Consider the following 22042-nt stretch of genomic DNA (forward strand, 5'->3'; position numbering starts at 1 on the left):
CTACAAGCTGAGGAATAAGAAGCGTTGGTGTCCATGAGGTAGCTAAAGCCTTGATACCCAGTAGTACAGTGGTGATTGCATGTGAGGCTTCCCCCCCCCCCCCCAGAGCTGGGGACCGAACCCAGGGCCTTGCACTTCCTAGGCAAGCGCTCTACCACTGAGCTAAATCCCCAACCCCTGCATGTGAGGCTTTAACTGGTCTTTTTTCCCTTCAAGGGCCAGTGAGATGACTTAATGGCTTAGGGTGCTTTTGCCCAATCCCTCTGACTCATAGAGTAGAGAGAGCCAACTTGTGCTAGTTATCCCCTAACCTCCATGCGTGCCCTGACACATGCCAAAACATAAATAAAATGTAATCTCTCCAAAGTCTTAAGGACTCTGGGAGGTGATTATGATGGCAGAGTAGATCATTAATAATTGCTTGTAAATTGGCATTCCATTTACCCTTGGCCTGCAGCACTGCATACACTCACTGTGCTCATAGCAGTTGTGACGATCCCAGCTTGTTTACACTGACCCAGAAAGCTCAGGATCCAATGCCTAATGGAGTAGTTGGTTGTGTTGTGTTGTTTTTCTGGAAATTACTAGAAATCAGTAGGAATTGGCAGAGTGCTGAACCCTGTCATCCAGCCTGGCATTAAGCATTTTCTGATTTTTTTTTTTTTTTTTTGAAAAAGAACACTGTAAGGGTTAGTGACTTAGTCATTCTTGATATGACAACTGTCATTAGTGGGATACTGTTTTTTCCTTTACAGCAGTTTTTCCCTTTGGATGCCATGTATATAATTTTCTGACATAGAATGTGGTTTTGTACTTTGAGTTCACACCAATTTATTCTGGAATAATATTTCTAATAGTTTTCTAGAAGTCTTTAATAGTTTACAAAAACGGCAGACTTTATAATTTTGTGTGTGTGTGTGTGTGTGTGTGTGTGTGTGTGTGTGTGTGTGTTAAAAAACACCTGACTGTGTGCAAGCAGAGGCCAGATGGTGGGATTGTCTAGTGTCTTCTGTCACTCATTGCCCTGCTTCTTTGAGGCAGTCTCCTTGAACAAGGAGCTTCTGTCCCTGGCTCTCCTGACAGCCAGGAAGCCACAGTGACCCACCTGCCTGCCTGCCCCTCACAGCTCAGTGTCACTGGGAACATAAACATGCCGTGAGACCCAGGATCTGAACTCAGGTCCCCGTGGTTGCGCAGCCAGCACTTTTAACCACTGAACCATGTCTCCAGCACCATTTCATCATCTTGGATGTTCGCTTATTTCAACCATTCTGTAAAGCAAAGAATACAGGGAGTCCATAAAAGTACAAATATGGGGAAATGTACAAAAGGATAAAGCAGAAATTTGAACTCACAAATCTTACCGGCAATTTTCTGGTTTGTGTTTTAAGGTAATTATTATGAAATGAGCATTTCCTAGGATAGGAAGTACTCTTTAAAGCACAGTTGCTTCCCCTCATTAGGGAAAGATGCAAGTCACCTGGCTAGTGCCTGGCACATGGTCGGACAAGTACTAATCACATGTGAGCTCTTAGCAGAGCGACAGCTGAGATTGCCTTGCTTCTGGCCAGTCTGCAGGTACATAGTTGTCAGGCTCCCTGGGAACACAAGTAATGGGGATGGGAAACTGACTTTAAAAACCAGCCTGTTTCCTTTCCACCTTCTTGGGCCTGACTGTGCCCTGAGGAAGGTTAGTCTGCAGTCCTCGTGTGGCAGCTTTCAGCTCTTATGCTAAGGGAGATTAATTAATGCCTTCTTTCTACCCATTTTGCCTCTATGAATATTTTTCTCCTTTCCTATTGTACTGGCTAGTTTTGTGTGTCAACTTATCACAGAGAACGGAGCTTCAGTTGAGGAAATGCCTCCATGAGACCTAGCTGTAAAGCATTTTCTCAATTAGTGATGGGGGGCAGAGGGGGGGGGCAGCCCATTGTGGGTGGTGCAGTCCCTAGGCTGGTGGTCTTGGGTTCTATAAGGGAGCAAGCTGAGCAAGGCAGGGGAAGCAAGCCAGTGAGTAACATCCCTTCATGGCCTCTGCATCAGCTCCTGCTTCCTGACCTGCTTAAGTTCCAGTCCTGACTTCCTTTGGCAGTGTGAATGTGTGAGCTGAATAAACCCTTTCCTCCCCAACTTGCTTCTTGGTCATGATGTTTGTGCAGGAATACAGACCCTGACTAGGACATCTATCTTTTATTTATTGTATTAATATATGTTTAAACAAAATTAAGCCAGTCTCCTCTCTTATATATTTCCTCATTGTATAGGTTTTAATTGTTTCACATGATGTTAAATAATCATAGTTTTAAGATACTTAATTTCATTTTGGGTAAATCTTGAGGTGTCCTTTTACTTTCTCTTCTTTACTTAAAAGTTAGCTATTTAAGAAGTTCTAAAATTCAGGATCTATAGTTATTATTAGTTAGGGTTAAAATGAAAAGCATAACAAAATCCAACTTTAATCATTTTTTTTCTTTTTTCTTTTTTTAGGAGCTGGGGACTGAACCCAGGGCCTTGCGTTTGCTAGGCAAGCGCTCTACCACTGAGCTAAATCCCCAACCCCTAATCATCTTTTTTTGATACCGAGTTCATTGCCTTGCATATACTGACCGGCACTTTATAATACAACACTAGCCTCTGACATTCAAATTCAAATTTAAAAAATTTTGCAATTTTAACATTGTCTTTCCTTAGTTGATTTGATAATAGTTTTTTACTTTTCATTCATGAACAGTAAAAAAACAAAAAACAAAAAACAAAAAACCCTCCCCTCCATTGGAGTAACTCATAAAATAATCTGATCTTTAATTGTTTGTTTCTTTGCTTTGTTTTGTTTTGTCTTTCAAGACAGGGTTTCTCTGTATAGCCCTTGCTGTCCTGGAACTTGCTCTGTAGACCAGGCTGGCTTTGAACTCAGAGATCCTCCTGCCTCTACTTCCTGAGTAATGAAACTAAAGGTGTGTGCCAGCACCACCCCCCTCTGATTGCTAATTCTTATGTTCAGAATTTTAAACGCTTGCCTGTTCCACTTACAGCACAGGGCTACCCATTAGTTAGGTCTCTGTGTTCACTGGCATAGTGAGTGGGGGTTTTGACTGCATTCAGTCTATTGTCTGCTGACTGTTCTCATCAGTCAGTCTCTAGAACCAGCAGTCAACTACTGCCAGGAAAAGGAACTGGAAAGAAACACTGACAGTGTGTGAGCCCCTTTTACTGTGGGACTCATGTGTTTGTGTGCTCATTGACTGCCTCATTTAATCTTGTGTACTTATGTGTCATTTACATGATGGTACTCCAACAGTGTGACAGATTGACACCGATCAGAAGGTTGGCTTGACTTCATATGTTTTATTTTTATTGCAGTACAATGCTTTGTCAAATTGATACCATATGGCTTTTCTAATCTCGTAATTTAATACATAATTTAATACATAAATTAACTCATTTATATGCTCTTTTGTACTGTTGGAATTTTGTGTTTGTTTTTTTATTTATAACTTTTGTTGAGATGCTATGTAGATCTGATTCGGGTTTCTTTTCCACAGTCTCACGGTATTGTTTGTCAGGTTCCTTGCACAGTCTTGGGTCCCTTGGTCTGAGTTTCCAGGCTGCCCTGCTGACACAGCAGCAGAAGTCTTTGAAATGGCATCTTGCTTCTCTTGTCAGCACCAAGCACCCAGCTCCATGGGGAGGTCTGTCCTGGCTTCTCCTGTGGCTATTGCTGCTGTAACCCTGAGTGTGGCCACCTTCCCAGCTGATGAGAGTGCTTCTTTGATGGCTGATTTTTGGCTTTCTCTAGATTTTTTTCTGGAGACCCTGATTACAGTTCAAGAGTATGGTCTGCCATTTGGGGTTCATTTGGTTTGGTTTGGTTTTCCCAGTATCTACAATTGTAAGCAAGCTATGTCCTTTCAAATTAGACTTACTATGAAAGCACACAAAAAATATTCAAAAAACAGTTTGGAAGCAGTGTTAAAGCTTCATAGCACTCTAGGCTTCAAAGTAAAGGACAGTATGATAGTTTATATGTGGGTGCTCTGGAGAAAGGAGGTGTGAGGCCGAGAAGGCAAGTGGCCCTAAGTCAGGCTTGAAAACACTTGTAAAATTATGATGTGACACTTCCCTCTCCTGCAGTTGCGTGCATCTACCCCCAGTATGACTCTGAAGGACTACAGTCGGGCAACTAAGTTTTTGTGTTGTTATAGGATCCTGATCTTAGAGTCTTTGTACATATATGCAAGAAAACATGATTAAATGATTTAGTGTGTTTAGATACTATTGAGACTTTTTCCGAAGCCATTTACTTATCATCAGTTTGAAATACTTCCCCCTCTGTGTAATTTAAAATGTGAAAGCGTCCTGTTGCTTCAGATTGTCAACAGATGTGCTCTTGATGGCCAACACCATGGCTAAGCCTGTTACCAAGCAGTTTTGCTCCTGGAGACTTGGCAGTATCTGGAGAGAGATCTTTACGACCGGGGCTTTGGGAGGTTGGAATGGAGCATCATCCAGCTGCAGGTTCTGTACATCCCACAGTACTGGAAACAACCCCGCAGTGAAGGGCTTCCCCATAAACCGCTTTAGACTGAGGTCGAGACACAGGTTAAGGATGTAGGTGAAGACATAGAGCTGGAGGGCTGATTATGCGGTTAGTTGGCAGTGTTTGCCTAGCAGGAGTGAAGTCCTGACTGTGAGTCCCAGCACCCTACACATTGGGTAATGGGATACCTGTCATTTTGAGGATTTAGGAGGTGGAGCCAGGAGGATCAGAAGTTCAGGCTTACCCTCAGCCTTATAGAGTGAGGGCTGCAGTCCATAACCTCAGTGAAGCCGGAATTTGCTAACCAAAACGAAGGGTAGCGATCTTGTATAGTTATACATGGTAGGCAGTGTTACCATTCCTGCTGTTAACGGCACCAATTAAAATACTTCAAATATTACTAAAAGTAGTTTTTGAAGCAATGTACTGAATATTTGAAGTCTGGTGAGTTCTTAAATAAATCCTAAATTTGGGGTTTTCTTTAAAGCTTATTTGGTAAGTTGTGCTTTCAGAAAACATTTTCACTAATTATTTGTCAGTAACTTGAATTGACATGTCACTGTTTAAAGAAAGGAAACACTGAACTGTGTTTTTCTTATTCTACAATGTGTTCCCGCATCCAAGGATTCTCTCTAATATGTTTGATTTAATTCCTTGAATCCTAATCATGAGATCTGGGGAATACCATGGAATTCAGAGAAGTACCCCCATAACAGATTAAAAGAGTCTGCAAATGATACTTTGTATCTCATGATAAATAATGTCCTTTTTTGTGATGGCCATGTTGTAGCAAGTGAGGCCACTAGAAGCTTTTTGTCTTGTGTGAATTTTCTAGCCATGTATGCTTCATGAAGGTGTTCGCCTGAGATGGTCTAAGGGACTAGCGTTGAGACTGTGAAAATGTAGCCGGTAGATCCTTAAGAGGACCTTATGTGCTTACCATGGGAACACAGTCACTGAGACTCTGGGAGGCCTGCTCTGCCATGGTAATCATGGCGTTTCCCTTCCTCTCTAAATGGCCCCAGGTGGTTTTATTGACGCACGTTAGGGAGGATGAGCAGCTGCTGCAGTTCTTGTATGAGCTTTCGTGAGGATATTTATTACTTGCGCTGCCACAGATACTGTGAAAAAGGTGGGGAGAAGAGTGGAAGAGAGCAAAGAACTGGGCACTCCTCGGGCATCGTGATTCTGCCCTCCAGGAGTTTGCAGTGTAGTTGTGGGGGTTGTGTACATGCAGACGTAATTCACACTCAGGACTTTCAGGCCTAAATATGTGCTAGACCTTGAGGGTCTACTAAAGGGAGAAGCCATGCTCATTGATGCTGATTACTCTTCACATACAGATCTAGACTCATAGCACTAGGAAGATGTAGAGTTCACAGTAAGTTCTTTTTTTAATCTTTACAGTACATAGTTAGGTTACATACATGTTTACAAGTGCACATGGTTAGCATGTAATGTCAGTGTTGAGATGGTGACGGTACCTTGCTTTGCTCTAGCACAGAGGTTCTCAACTTGTGGGTTGCTACCTCTTTTCACGGGATTTTTCATATCAGATATTCTGCATATCAGATATTTACATTATTATCCATAACAGTAGCAAAATTACAGTTATGAAGGAGCAACAAAATAATTTTATGTTTGGTCACCACAACATGAGGAACCGTTTTAAAGGATCACAGCATTAGAGTGGTTGAAAACCGCTGGTCTCACATTAAAATTGTTCTTTTTTCACTGTCTACCCAGTGGGAAGAAGAGCCTCGGGAGGCTCGGCTAACCCCGTCACACTGACATCAGTGCACAGAGAGCGAGGCTCGGCCAACCCCATCACACTGACATCAGTGCACAGAGACATGCACATCTTTAATGCTCGATTCTCTGATCCCACACATGCCTTTCCCTCGATGCACATCGAGTTCTGCCTCTGCAGTTGTTGTAGAAAGAGAACCTTGCACAGGATTTTCTTTCTTCCTCTTTGACTGAAGAAATGGAGTTTTGGTGTTGAAGCAAAACAGGAAGTAAAATATGAAGAACAGGAAAAATATGTTAAATTTTTTTTCTTTACAGCTTATTTGGTAAGGTGTGTCTTCAGAAAATATTTGTACTAATTGTAAGAAAATTGCAGGGCTGGGGATTTAGCTCAGTGGTAGAGCGCTTACCTAGGAAGTGCAAGGCCCTGGGTTCGGCCCCCAGCTCCGAAAAAAAGAACCAAAAAAAAAAAAGAAAAAAAAAAAAGAAAATTGCAATTGATATGTCACTGTTTCAAGACATCAAGACACCAAGCTGTGGTCTCTTTCTACAGTGTATCATGTTCCCTCACATAAGGGTTTTTTTCCAGTGTCTTTCTGTAATTTCTCTAAATCTGGAGGATACCAGTTAAAATCAGAACAGTAGCCTGTAGGAGGTAAGAAGACTAGGCTTTATTCTGACAGGCCTGGCAGCTGATAGTCAGGGTCCTGTCTGTGTCAGGGCAGGTGTTCAGGGTCTCCGCAGGTGCTGAGGGACCTGTCTCTCTCAGGGACAGTCAGTGGCATGCAGCTGTGCCACAGCAGCTGGTTTTGAGCAGGCAGGAATCCGTCCTGATCCCAACAGCCTCCTGGATCCTGGAGACACTCTAGTAATCTAAGTATTCCGTAGAAAAGGTCCCTAAACTATGATAGGATTATATCCTTTCCAGAAAAATGTCTGGGAGTAAACCCCTGGAAAATGACTACTTAACACCAGTTTTAAGTTGTTATCTTTATAGAAAGTCCCCAGCCTTTTTCCAAGTAGAAGAGTTACAGACAAAATGGAGCTGTCGGTCACTGTCACCAGCAGTTACAACACATACTCTTTAACCTGTGTGCCATCTCCCTCCCCCATTAGTTGTTTTTAATTTGATATTTCAAGAAATCTAGCCTGTCTTGTCATTTTGCCCTGAATCATTGGATAAGAAATCCCGAAGAAGTGAAAGTCGGTGTGATCTCTGCTTTGTTATCACAGTCAGAAGAGAGGACAGCAGGCACAGAGCTTGGAGGTGCTAAGTCACCTAAAGCAGGATGGCTGTGCGGGTGTTTTCAGAGTGGCCACCCCGTGGCGTTTAGCCACTCTTGAGGGTTATGGTTTCCACATGTGTGCCAACTCTTGCTTGCCCATCTTTGTGACTGTAGCCATTCTGGTGGTATCCCCCATTGATAGTTAAGAGAATGTCTATAGCTACAGCCTGATCTTAAAGAGGCATTTCCTCAATTGAAGCTCCCCCCTCTCTGACTCAAGTTTGTGTCAAGTTGATTTAAAATTAGCCAGTACAACTATTGATCTTTTCAGTGTGTTTTCAGTGCTGTTTACTAGAATTTAAGATCTGCCCTGCTCATGCATTTAGTTTATTACATTAGAAAGAATCATCAAGTAATTGGAAGAATTGGTCATTAAATATCTGAAAGGTAATAGAATCCTAGTTTATAATTGTAGTCAAAGTCCAGTTACAGCTGTCCTTCTGTGTAGTAGGGGAAATTTCAGGACCCCCTGTGGGACACTGAAAAATCTGACGAATCCTATGAAGTGGCGTGGTCCTTGTCTGTAACCAGTGCATTCTGCATGCACTGAGATCCCCTGTAGAAACTTGTGACAGCCAATGCACAGTGCCGTGTAAGTAACTGCCCTGCAATTGCCTAGGCAGGAATGACAAGGAAAAATGGGCGTTTAATACAGATGTAATTTCTTTCTATTTTGGTCTACAGTTGGTCCTGTTCATGGAGGATTGTTCAGGACTAGAAACTCCATTTCTCCTGTTACTCTCCTGGGCCAGTTCTATCACACACCTCCATTTTGCAGCATCGTTTAATTCTTCTCTTCTTTGGTCTTTCTCTGGATGTCATAAAAACTAGGTAATAACCAACTTCCTTTGAAATAAAAATGTTATAGCTATTTCTTTTTATAAACAAACACCTTTCCTACATCATTCACAAAATGTACTGAGATGATACTAGGTACTGATGTGTCATGCTTGCTAGCGACCTTGGAGTGGTTTGAGACAGGTTATTCAAGGGAGATTTGAGGATCCCAGTGTGATCCACACGTGTTATGGCACCCTCAGAAAGATCAGATTACTCTGACCAAGGCAGGAGGAGGTGACATCCCTAGTTTGAGGCACACTCTGATCTCACAGTGTGTGAATATTTGGTACTTCCTGAGTCAGGGTGGGGGTTGGGGACAGATTTCCAACTGTGCTGTTGTTTGTTCCTTTGTTGCTTTGTCAGAGGGCAAACCACTGGCCTACCCTCATCCTACATGAGTAGTTAAGCTTGAGGTGCTGGCCTCCATGTCTGCAACTTAAGGGGTCAGTCATCAAGTGATTGACACAGCATCCCTACCCTCACCCCCACCCCCATGGTTTCTGTCAGAGACTCTGTTCCTTTTCACTTGGAGAACCGTCTTCATCGTTCACTTTAGCTTTCATTATAGGAAATGTGACTTTCACAAAGTCTAATGGACTCTTCCTGTGTTCTCTAGACTTCCCTTCTCGGAAACCATCTGCTGCTTTCACTCAGCTTTGCCTTAGGATGAATGTTTTTGATGCTGCTGTATTTGTGGCACGTATAGCTTATGATTCTGAGATCTTTAAACTGATGGTCTGAAGCAGCCAGCTCTGCTCACTGCACCAGTGTTCATGCTAGAGAGTACCGTTAGCTCAAGAAGCCTGCGCAGATGCAGCTTTGTGCTGTATTTTCCCAAAGATTGTATTTAATATTACATAGTGACATTGATGTGTCCATTACTCAATTATTCTGTTCCTGTTTGTATCTTTATGAGCCCTCCTGCTGAATAATTTGTTATACCAACCCTGGGTATATTTGGATTTTAAATTTTAATTAATGATAATAAATAAAATGCCATTGTATTAAATTTAGAATTCATGAGTGTTCCACAGACGTTAATTGATAGATGAGAACCTCAATATTAAGAGCCCATGAGATCATAGCTATCAGGGCACCACTAAGTGACAGTATCACTAGTCACAGGTTGATGCAAATTGTCTATGCAAGCTGAATAGGACTGCAGAGTCCAAGCAGCGTGGGACAATCGCTTTCTTCATAGCCAGATAGAACTACTTCTTCACAAACAGAAGAGCTTGCCAGTACTCTGGGGTAATGAATTGACAGACATATTGTAAAGAGTTAGATGATTTTTAAACCTTCTTAACTTCTCAGAGCAAATTGTCTTCTGTCATCACTGTGGTCTGTGTCAGAGTGTAGAATAGTGAGTTTGTTTTTACCTACTTATGTTTAACAGCAAAAGTAGTCGAAAACATGGTTTCTTGGTAATTTCTAGTAGATTTCTTTCTAGTTACACGTGTCACTGAACTGTCGCAGATCCTGGCTGTAATCTGACGTGCCCTGGTCTGTTAATGGTTTGTCCTTCCAGTCAGAAGCTGTGGTGGTGCTGCCTTTAGTTCAGTGCTAGGCGGGAGAGGCAGTGGGTGAGTCTCTTCAGTTCCAGGACAGCAGAGCTACATAGGGAAACCCTGTCTCAAAAACCAAATGAAAATGCCTTCTTTTTTTTTTTTTTTTTTTTTTTTTTTTTTTTTTTTTTTTTTTTTTTTATTTATTTATTATATATAAGTACACTGTAGCTGTCTTCAGATACACCAGAAGAGGGCATCAGATCTCTTTACAGATGGTTGTGAGCCACCATGTGGTTGCTGGGAATTGAACTCATGACCTCTGGAAGAGCAGTCGGGTGCTCTTAACCGCTGAGCCATCTCTCCAGCCCAAATGCCTTCTTTTTTTAAGGCAGTGACTGTATGGATTATTTTCAAATGTATAATTTCCCCTATTTTGATCTAATAATAAGATTTAGTCACAAATAATACAGTTGAAGGCCCCTCATCTTTAGAATCCATGGAATATGTGAGAATTGTATTTGGTGCCACCAGAATTAAGTCTTTAAAGACTGATTTTTGAAAACTGATGTGCCAAAAAGCTAAACTTAAACTTTTCTAGATAATATCCCTTTTCTGATCCTCATTTCTGTGAAATTCTCCTGGCTTCCTCTTACATCTCAGCACCAAAGCTTGGAGCTATCACTTACCCCACCCTAATTTGTCCTCTCCTGTCACCTGTTCTCTCTCAGATTTTGTCCACTGTTGATCACTCAGTCCAGTCTGTTCTATACATTACCAAAGGTTTAAAAACTCACCAGTGTGTTCTGAAATTTTGTTTGGAAACTGCCTTAGTTGGGGTCAGTATTGCTGCGGTAAGGCACCGTCGAAGAGGAAAAGGTTTATTTGTCTTATGCTTCTGTATGGGGGCAGGAACCTGGAGCCAAGAGCTGATGATGCAGAAGCCATAAATAGGTGACGCTTACTGGCTTGCTCCTCATGGCTTCCTCAGCCTGTTTTCTTATGGAACTCAGGACCACCAGCCCAGGGTGGCCCCACCCATGATGGGCTGGACCCTTCCCCCATGACTTACTAATTAATAAAATGCCTTGCAGGTCTGGTGAGATAGCCCGGCAGTTAAGAGTTGTCCTGAGTTCAATTCCTGCACCCACATGGTGGCTCACAACCATTTGTAATGGGATCTGATGCCCTCTTCTGGTGTGAGTGAAGACAAGAGCACTCGCATACATAAAATAATTAAATATTAAAAGGAAGAAAGAAAATGCCTTGCCTACAGCCTGATCTTTGGAGATATTTTCTCGATTAAAGATCCCTACTCTCCAATGACTAGTTTGTATCATGTTGACATAAAACTAACCAACATCACATATAATTTTGCCTGGCTACAGAAAGATTTGGAGATGAGGTCTTTCAACTGTTGTTTCCTGACTAAGTCTAGCTATGAGATAACCCCTCGTGGATTGGAAAGCAAACATAGGCAAACCACTTCTTGTTATAGTAACTGGCGTAGTCTATGTAGGGTCATCGTATTAACTTACTGTCTAAGTTGAGGTATTTTAGGTAATTAAGGCAGACGCTGCTCAAGAGTAGGGACACGGTGTGTGGATGAGTGGGTGTGTGGATGAGTGCTGGGGACTAAGCCGAGGACCCACTTGACAGGCAAGTGCTCTCCCACTTGCCATGTCTGCACTGCAGGGTGTTCTTTTTAGAAGGAGCAGGTCCATCTGAAATGATGACAAAAGATACTGTTATTAAACACACAAGCCAGCACATAGTAGTTGAAGGTCATTATCAGGCATTATACGCTTCACCTAATTGTATATGCTACACGTGTGTGTTGCTGACAGCACAGTGACTGATTTATGGCAGTGTCACCACATCATGAGGAATTTGCCATGCTGCTGCCTATGCTCTGACTTTCTGGTGGCAGGACCTCACTGCATGAGTGATGGGATTTTCAGCTCCATTGTAATCGGTGGGACTGCCATTACCCATGATTGTCTTTGAACGAATTGTTACATCATGGGTGACTGTTTCAAATAGGTGACTTATCTTTCCTGTTAGGAAAATATGAGGAAATGGTTCAGACTTGGTGCTATAACCACTGCTAAGAAAGAAGGTATTTTTGTTTTTAACAATGAAAAGGAGAAACAGTGCTTCCCAGCGGGCAGGAGTCCTGTTGAAGTCCCTGCCGCCATTAGTAATATAGGGTTGGTTTGCAGTAAAGGAGTGTATAATTTAGAAATAAAATAATGATTTTTATGTACAATAAAATAATATACATAGGACACATATACTGAATAATGATTATATGAAACTTGCCTGGGCATCTCTAATAGCAGGTCTAGGTTGTTTTAAGTATAGTGATTTTAACTCAGTGATTTTAGAAAGGTCTTACTCACAGCCAGTGTGGCTCCCCACTCTGACTTCTTCAGTCTCTTGGGATTACGGTGGCTGCTGCGATCTGCTTATTTGAGTATGTTTTAAAGGTGCTTATGTAAAAAAGCAAAAATTGTTTTCATATTAATGTCATAGGCAACACATTTGAAAACAATACATTTCCATTTTAAAGTGCTATTTGTGCCCCACTGCCTCCTGAAGTGGCTGAGAGCAAGGCCAAGGTACTGTGGAGTTTTGATTGTTTTTGTTGGTTCTTTCCCTCCCTCCCTCCCTCCCTCCCTCCCTCCCTCCCTCCCTCCCTCCTTCCTTCCTTCCTTCCTTCCTTCCTTCCTTCCTTCCTTCCTTCCTTCCTATATCCAGCCTAGTGCTTTAATACACCTTCATGTATCCTTGTAAGGATCAGTCTTTAGTGCCCTAAGGACCTCCCTCCTGGGAGATTTTGGCTTATGAAAGATCCTGAGAGGCAGTACAGACACTTTCTTAGGGTTTTATAATTAGTTTTTAAATTGTAGTAAAACAGACATAAGACAGATTTAGCCATGTATTGGTATTAAATACATTGTTAATGGTTGTTTTAAGGAAGCACATTTATCAGCTTTCATAGGGAATACTTTCTTTTTCTTTTAGAATCTATTCCCCTGAAGTTCCATGGTGCAGAGAAAACCAGGAATAGTCTTTCATTTGTATATCACAGATTAAAGAGTATTTTGTGTCAGAACTCATTCTCTATGCTGAGAGAAAAGCAAGTCCTCCTGCTGGAACTAAAAAGACTGAAGTAAGGTATTAGGGAGCCCTAGGGGAGTGGTTAAGAGGGGCTTTGCCTCAATTGAGAAGGAGCAAGCCCTGGTCTAGCAGAGAAACCGGGTATCTGTATTGTGCTTTGCTGTTAATGGCTGGCCTCTCAGGACTGTAGTTGTCGGTTCCTTCTTGTCTGAGCCTGAGAAATTCTGAGACTACTTTCAGACCTGAAAGTCCATGCTAAATAATTGAGGGGGTCGTCGAAGGCCTGGGATTTGATGTAGTACTGAGAACGTGGTAACGATGGAAATAGGAAGGGATGTTCACACCTCAAAGAGAGTAGTGCAGAAGATCGTAGTAAAGGTACAAGACCAAGACAAATTCAAGTGTGACACTCTAAAGCTCTATCAGGTGTCATTCCTGGATTTACCTGGGTACCTAGGTGACTGGAGCTGGACAGATGTAAAGGTGTTGGGATGCAGCCTGCTAGAACCATTTGGGAAACCTCAGTGCTGGTCGAAGCCTTTGATTTCCTTTCCTGGGATTTCAGGCTGACTTACGCTAAAAAAAATTGAACTGCTGTTGTTTTTAAGAGGAGATGGGAAGCGGCAAGAGAGGTGTCACCTTTTTGAAGTGTGTGAGAGTGTAGACTGGAGAAAGCCTCTTTCTTCCCCAAGGGCCTCTACTACTGTGCTCTTGGCAACTCTCTTTCTCCTGCATTTACTTAGGACCTGTAGTGCCTGCTTGTCAGGGACAGCTGTCCCGGATGAACAGCCCTTCTTCTAGTGAGGCTGGGATGGAAGAATCCTCTTTAGAACACAGACTTCCCTCGATGGAAAGCCAGTGTCCCTCCCAGGGCAGCTACATTAGTGTCAGTCACATCTGTTCCTCAGATGGCAGTGTGGAAGAGCCTAGTACATCCATCAGAAGCAGCCAGTAGGTATCCTGTGAGCAGATTTTAAATGAGTAGCTTAGAGTTGGGCCTAATGCAGTACAGAAGCAAAACTTGATTTCAGAGACATGCTTTATAAGTTTGTAATATTTGAAACTTTAACTTTTGTACTTTTATAGTAATTTGCAAGACTTTCCAAGCATAGCGGATAGGAAAAGATAGTAAAATACTTGTCAGAGAAGACTTAAGTTGGCACACACCTGCACCAGGCCAATGAGACCCTACCTAAGAGGAGGCAGAGGCCTGAGGAGTTGTCCTCTGACCACCAACCCTCCCCCCAGTGTATGCAGTATCAGTATTCTCATAGAGTTTGAATTTTACCAAAGTTCCCCAAACTTATTTCAAAATAAAAATGCATTGTAAAGTACTTTAATGGAGCGTATTCTGTAGTAATGTTTAGTGACTTGCTAGGCTGATTATAGTATTACATCAGTAATTTATGTTAAGTAATTAGCACTTACTGTGTGATGCATTAGAAACTTTATATTTTGATATTTTGTACTGTGTATATTGATTCTGAACTGTACTTACAAAAACCCTGATTTCTTTATTCTGATAATAGAAAAAATCTATATGAGAAAGCAAATAACCTTGCTGTTGTTACCATCTGATCATCCTCACAGCTTCATAGCTTCTGGCTTGAATTGTAACTGGGATTGTTTTAAATCAATAATTTGTTGAATGACTCAGAAAATATAAAATACTGTTTGGTATATGGTTCTGGAAATACACAGTCCAAGTAAATGGGGAAATGTAAAACCTCCTAGGACAAGTGCTTCTCAGCCTTCCTAATGCTGCAACCCTTTCATATAGCTCCTCATGCCGAGGTGATCGCCAACCAGGAAGTTATTTCGTTACTACTCACAGCTGTAATTTTGCTGCTGTTATGAATTGTAATGTAAATATCTGATATGCAGGATATCTGATTCCCCAAAGGGGTTATGACCCACAGGTTGAGAACCGCTGGTCTAGAGGAATTTGTTGAAGCTGTTCTGATCTTTTCTCGCACCTAGGAGTACACAGGTGTTTCTAGAATGACTAAATGAGTTTCCCACACACAGGGTTGATGTGCAGTGTATGATTAGAATCTGTATGTGTAAGGCGCGAACAGACTGTAGAGACTTGGTTCAGCAGGTGTCAGCATGCTTCTTCATCGCTCGGGTCCTTAGTCCACTGAGGCTGAGTGAGCACTGCAGGGGTGGGTTTCCTGTGGGTTAGATGTTTTTTTCACAGATGCTGTAAGTAAAGAAGCTTTACACATAGTTTTACTGCTCCTTTTCAGTGGGGAACATAAACACTTTCTTGACTTCTCAGTTCTTCCTTGAGGTTCTTTTCCAGTTCTCTTCCACAGGGTAATTTTGGTATTTCGTCTGCAGTGATTAAGCTTAGAGGCTGGGTTATGCCTCCCCCTGTCCAGCAGACAGGAGCAGTTTGGTCACAGCCAGTGGAGTCCAGCAGAGCTGTGCACTAAGATTTAGGACGTGCATGGCTAGGGAGTGCCAAGCGTTCCAGGTAAAGGAACAGGCTTTGAAGCAAAGTGGAGAGAGACCTTAGTGGTTTCAAGGAACCCAGTTAAGATGCCTGTGCTTTGATCAGACAGAGTGATTCTGGAAAACAAAAGGCAGGGCCATGGGGACGAGCGCTGGGAGGCACGCCTCTACCCCACTCCCACTCCCACTACTGTGTAGTGGGGCTGTGGGCAAGGCAGATGGTTAAACAGTGTGACTGACGTGCAGGCTCTCAGTAAGGTGCACACTGTGGGCCTTGGCTCTCCGGTCTCTGCTCCGTGCTCTTCGGTTTGTATTAAAACTCATTCAGTAGGTATTTATCGAGCATTTCTAACTTTATATCCTGTCAGCCCCTTTCATGGTCGCTTATTTACATGTTTCATGTCTCCAAGACTATGACGTCAGTGATGGAGAGATGGCCAGTACTTAAGCACTGTAAAGAGGACCTTAGTTGGCCCTACCTAGCACACACATCATGTGAGTCACAGCTACCTATAACTCCAGCTCCAGGATACCTGATGCCGCTGGACTCCATGGGCTCCAGCACCGATGTGGACATACCCACACAGAACTCAAGTGCATCCAGTTAAAAATAGGTTAAGATAACAAGTCTTTTAATGAAGATTACACAATTCTGCTTTCATAGTAGGTTTTCCTAATGCAGACACAATGCATAGCGTGTTCAGATATTTGAGTGAATGGATAAGTAAACGAGTTTGTTAAATTCCAGGTTCTTATATTTTAGTACTGTAAAAATATTTAGATAATCCCTATTTTAAATCAGTCTTATTCTCATCCTTTGTTTCTTTTGTAGTACTACTGAACAAAATTCAAAACCTGCATTTATTAACCTTCTATTCTAAAAAAAGGAAAGCCACATGTCTGTTTTCAATTTCCTATATTGCCCTAGTACAAACTACTAGGACAGGCTTGTATCTTTTTCTAAATTAAGTCGCTATTTTAATATATTTTTAAAAATATTGTCATCTTTGAATGGAAATAAGAAAAATAGTCAAAATAGATCCTTGTTAAATCCCATGTTAGTTTCTAAGAAGCTGGGCACTTGTGTTGGTTATCGTTTGGTGGGGGTTTTTTGAGACCATGTATTTCCCACATCACCCAGGATAGTCTCCATGCTCCTGCCTCATGCCCTCAAAGGTGGGTAGAACTAACTGTAGGCTCCACCGCAATGCCTAGCTGAAGAAGAACCTTTTTATTTTGAAATAGTTTAAAATTCATAAGCACACGGAAGAAATTACAGAAATGTCAGGTTTCCCTAGTGATGGCATCTTACATAACAATAGTATCACAACTGGAATTAGATGTTGGGAAGAACGTGCTGTCCAGACCTGCTCATGTCACAGGGTCACACACAGATGTGTATTTTGTGAGCCATGAAGCAGTGGTCACAGTCACCTTGCCTCAGCATGTAGTACATCTGCCACCTCCTGGGAATTCCGGTACATTCTGCTCCGTTCATACCAAGTCGTCCTCCACAAGTGTACAAAGGACGTCATGTTTAAGCTTTAGAAAAGTCTTTACTTCATTGCTGTGTGGAGGAGCCTGTTACCTCAAAGAGGGTTGTCTGTTTCTGAGTAGACTCTTACTACAATACAAGCCTGTGTGGCTAGGTGCTTGTCTGAGTGATTGGAATTCAGGGTTTTCTTCCGTTGCCCTGAACAGCCCCATACTATTTGGCTGCATATGAGGGTCTATATTCATTGGAAAGCTAGGTCAGATGTGTGTGTGGTCGCTGTAGAAGTGGCTTTACTTTCAGAATATCACTCAGTGACAGCATGTAGTAACCATGGCACGTTGGGAGCTCTGATAACAACCCACATGTCCATAGAACTACCCAGAAGTCATCACTTCCTGCTGTTCTACCTGCTATACAGGTCAGTGTGGTATCAGTAATTCCCGGGCATGGCTTCACACCTTGCCTGTGACCTTTCCTGTTTGCATCTCCATGAGGATTCTTAAAACCAGAGCTCAGATTTTGGCCAACCAGCTGGCTAGACTCCCACCATGTGCCAGACACAGCAGGTGCTTCAAGCATGGAGTCACTTTGTCAACTCATGCATACTTTTGCTGTTATCATTTTGTTCCTAACTTCCTGGAAGAGCATAAGCTCCTGGCCTTAGAGTTGGCATTTGCTTTCCTCCATCCAGAGCATTTAGAAGATTGAAAAACCATACGCATAGTCCCGACCGAGCCTGCCTGGAACTCGACAGGATAGGTCCTAAGGATGTAATAAAGATGCAGACCGGTAGGGGGTTAGTAGGGCTGTGTCAAACAGAAAATGTGGTCCACCCCTAAATATTAGACAGTAATTATTTTATGATGACACCATAAACATAAAGGGCAGATGTTTCTAGTGTTCTGAACAGATAATAGACAACTGATTTTTTTTTTTTTTAGCTGAAAAATGTATCACCAACTTAGTGGTTAACCATGGTGCAATTTTTAAAAACGAAGTGGCTGAGAACTTGGAGTAGGATGTGCAGTTATGTATTGTAAGAGGAATAATAAAAGAAATTGGTGTTTTACCCAGAAGGCTTAATTTACACTCAATGAAGAATCTTCAGATGATACCAGGAATATCTTATAACTTAGTGTTAAAATGTTACATTTCTATATCCATATGCATAGCTCTTCAAAAAAAATTAAAGAACAGTTTGAGTTCCCAGCAAAATTAAGAGGAAGGCCCAGATTTTCAATATGTGTCCCCTCTCGCATTTTAACACCCACCAGAGTGTGTGTCTGTGGCTGGTGACAGTTTTTTACTGTTTAGTTTTGAAGAGGAATGTCTTCTTAGGAACATCTTTGCAGTGTTGCAGGGAGGGATGCTGGGATTGAACTAGCAGTTTATGTACGCCTTGTAGACTGCTGTCTGAGCTTGCTCCAGGGAAACACAGTTTCTGCATAGTGCTGCTTGGCGCACCCTCACTTGGATGGTTGAGGCCAGAGTATTTCCTATTTTGAGGCAGTGCTTGGATTTGGCTTGCTGAGAATGCACAGCCTGAAGTGCAGTGCTAAAGCCCGGGTTTGGGAAGGGATATTCCCGCGTGAACTTCTTCACTATACTGTGACTCGTCTCTCTTCCTAGAGTAAGCTTTTTTTTTTTTTTTTTTTTAATGTAATCTCAATTTTTAAAGCACCACTAAATTCTTACTGGATACATTAAAAGCTTTTTACCTGCAATAGTGTTCCTTTTTCCTCCTCTGTTGAGTTATGTGTACAGTTAGAGTACAAGTTCTAATTCAGAGCCCACGTCTGTTCTGTCTGATCAGAATCCAGTTGATTGTAGATTCAGGCTGAGGTTTATTCAGTGTCCATGTCTACTTGCAGATTAATTTGCGCCTCATCTTGGTGAGTGGAAAGACGAAAGAGTTCCTCTTCTCCCCAAACGACTCTGCCTCTGACATCGCAAAGCACGTGTATGACAACTGGCCCATGGGTGAGTGCCAGCCACTTTATTCTTTGTCCCTGACTTGTTTCATATGTTTTGATAAAGTACTGAGGGCGTGAGACCCATGCTTGCTGGGTCATGCCCTAGATTTTGCCTTTCTCAAAAAAGCAGCGAAGGAGCAAGGGATGCGGAGGCCATGTTTGCCTTAGTGCAGGGAGAGTGTACTCAGTGCACATCCACCCCATGTCAGTCAGTGAACTATTTGTACCAAAACCCAAAAGGAAGGAGCCGATCTTCACAGAAGCAGCAGGGCCCGTGGGCTCCTGTGCACAGTCTGTTGGAAATGAAGCTTGAGGCAGACTTGACCGGCAATTAGTTCATACTGCATGCATTCTGTGAAGAAGGGCCAGGAAGAGTGAAGTCTCCATGAGTTCTGCTTTTTGATGCACCACAGTGAGCTCTCGGAGTGTATGTGGTAGCTCCTCCCCTCTCTGCTGCCTCCCTGTCTAGGAGATTCTTCAGTGTGTCCTGAATTTTCCCTTCCAGAGTGTGCCCATAGTGATTTCCCTGGCGTGTGCCATTGGCTAACACTGCTATAGTCCGTCTCCTTTAACTTTTTCCAGTGCAGAGGGTTGAACCCAGGGCCTTGCGCATGCTAGGAAAGTATTCCGTCACTAAGCTGTATATTCCAGCACTAAGCTGTATTCCTAGCTCCATTTTTTCTTTTTCTTTTTATTTTATTTTTATTTTTTTTTTTTTTGGACAAAGTCTTGCTAAATTACTTGGGCTGCTCTCAAATCAGGCAAACCAAATAGCAGAACTCCTGCTTTAACCTGGAATTATAAGCATGTGCCGCCACGCCATGTCTATAGAATATGTTTAGCAAAAGCAATTGGAACTTTGAAAGTTGTTTTAGTTCCTTAAACTAACCCAAATAATGATAAAGGTGAGGTGCCAGCGTTAAATGCTCCATGAAGAGACTTCCCATCTGATCTGGAAGTTGATCACTTCAGCTCGATGTTACTCGCTTTGAAAAAGGTCTTTAAGTCCTTCTTTCCCGAGTCTGCCAGATCTACTCAGCATATACTAGAGCACATAAAAGGGCTTCTTTTATACAAACTATTTAAATTAAAACTTTAGATCTAAACCATATTATATAATGCACTAAAAGTCAGTAAATAAAATGTTTGTTAGAGCTTGTAAGGGAAAAAAAATAGTAAATTCTGGATCAGTAGAAGAAGGTCTTTGGGTGCCCTGCACCTGAGGAAGGGGCTGGCTGGCAGGTAGGTGGACACCTTGGCTGTCTGGTCTGCTAATCACGTCAGTGACACTACAGAGTCCTCCTAAGCCGTGTTCTGCAAGTGTCTCTCTGGGCCTTACAGAGGGTGAGGGCAGATCTCATAAGGCCGTGAAAGATAGTGAAAATGTCTGGCCTCACTGTGCTTTTCTCAGGCTTCAGATCCTCTTAGAATCCTAATGTCTTCCCTAGATGGATTAAAGTTACTGTCACTGTGTTTACAGCAAAGGAATGCCTGGCCAGACATTCCCCATAAATGCTATAAGTGATGGTTCTAAAGGCAGCACGTGCAAAGTAATTTTGGTGAAGCAGAGTGGCTCACCTGATCCTTATCTAGAGGAGAGGACAGTCAGAATCCCAGGAGGAGAAGGGGGCTGAGAGGGGACAGGTGTGGGGCAGGTGCGGGGAACTGAGAGGACAGAGCCGGCGACTGCACACACAAGCGTTGTTTTGAACACTCCGTGAGACAGAAGCAATGCAGGAGAGGCTTTCCTCCCTCTTCCCATCACTCTGTCTTCTGGACTTCTCTGTCCATCTGTTATCTCCCCCTCAGAGCAGAGCAGAGCCTACTAGGAAAGGTGAGGAGGGAGTCTCGGATCTCACTAACCCCAGAGCTTCAGTTGCTGCAGCACCATGAAGCTAATGGGAATGGAACTGTGGGCGGAAGCTCACCCTGTCAGAACAGCAGTCTGTGGAAGCCTGTTTTCAGACGGGGTTCTGCAGGAGCTGCTGTGCCACCCATATTACAGCTGGTAGCCGTTTGTCTCAGGCTCTGCGAAAGACAGCATGGCAGTGGATCCCAGGCACCTCAGGAAGTCTTTGAGGAACTTGTTGAGCACACATCTGAACAGTGCAAGCCCTGGAACATTATAGTATTCCATTAATTACTGATAATGGAAATTGATTTTCAAATGATAGATTCCTTTACCAAGACTTAGACCTCTGGCTCAGTGTTTTCCTTAACGTCAGCCTATAGCTTGGCGCTCTGATCTCTGAGGGGCGAAGAACAGCTTTTGCAGCTCTTCGTTGCTACTTGAGGAAGGTGGAAGGAGCAAGGGCTGCAGAGCCCGGGCAGGGACTCGGCCACACCCTTCCTGGTGGCCTCTAGAGTGTGCTCCGCTGTGTGGGCCTGGGTCTAACCAGTTCTCCTTTCTTTCAGACTGGGAAGAAGAGCAGGTCAGCAGCCCGAACATTCTTCGACTCATTTATCAAGGCAGATTTCTACACGGAAACGTCACCCTAGGAGGTAATCAATGTCCCTTTGCCAGCTTTACTCCGCTGCTTGTTTTAAATGACAGTGCCTTTGTGGTTTCTAAAAGAGATAACTTGAGACCCTGAGGACCCCAACTCTGGGTGTGCCTTCTCCCTGGACAGAAACTCTGGAGGATGGTCTGGGTGCGCTACTGTTACATTAAAATCATCACACAGACTAGGTGCATTTCTGACAGCAGGGTTTTCATTTATAAAACGAGGGCCTTTTCAGTGGATTCGGTAACCAGCTGCTGTGGACACAGCCATCTTGCCAACGGTGAGGTCTGCGGTCCGTTCTTCCCCAGGTAGATGGGTTGCTGTGTGGCTACTGAGCGGTTTTGTGTATCCGCACTAATAAGCACGGAGCGGATGGTTGGATGTGATCAGATCCCCGTCTGGGTTGCTCCAGGCTTGCATGGGACAACAGAGGCCACAGTGCAAAGCTCATTGTACATCAGAGCTCGGGACCTCAGGGCTGGCAGTGTGGCCCTAGTGGGCTCTTCAGAGCTTAGGCCCCTGTGGAGCTGGTTTGTTCCAGCGTTATGTTTGCTCTAAAAGCTGCTGTAGGTT

At 43.0% G+C, this 22042-nt stretch overlaps 1 protein-coding gene across 1 annotated transcript in view; it reads left to right on the top strand.

The window, feature by feature from the left end:
* Ubl3 (ubiquitin-like 3) overlaps positions 1–22042 on the top strand; it is a 44916-nt gene that overhangs the window by 18873 nt on the left and 4001 nt on the right. The window contains 2 exon segments of the mRNA NM_001015030.1: positions 18864–18972; positions 21381–21467. Of these exon segments, the coding sequence (NP_001015030.1) occupies positions 18864–18972; positions 21381–21467 (196 nt within the window).

This window comes from Rattus norvegicus, chromosome 12 (assembly GCF_021556685.1).
Source record: "Rattus norvegicus strain SHRSP/BbbUtx chromosome 12, alternate assembly SHRSP_T2T, whole genome shotgun sequence".
Taxonomy (NCBI): domain Eukaryota; kingdom Metazoa; phylum Chordata; class Mammalia; order Rodentia; family Muridae; genus Rattus; species Rattus norvegicus.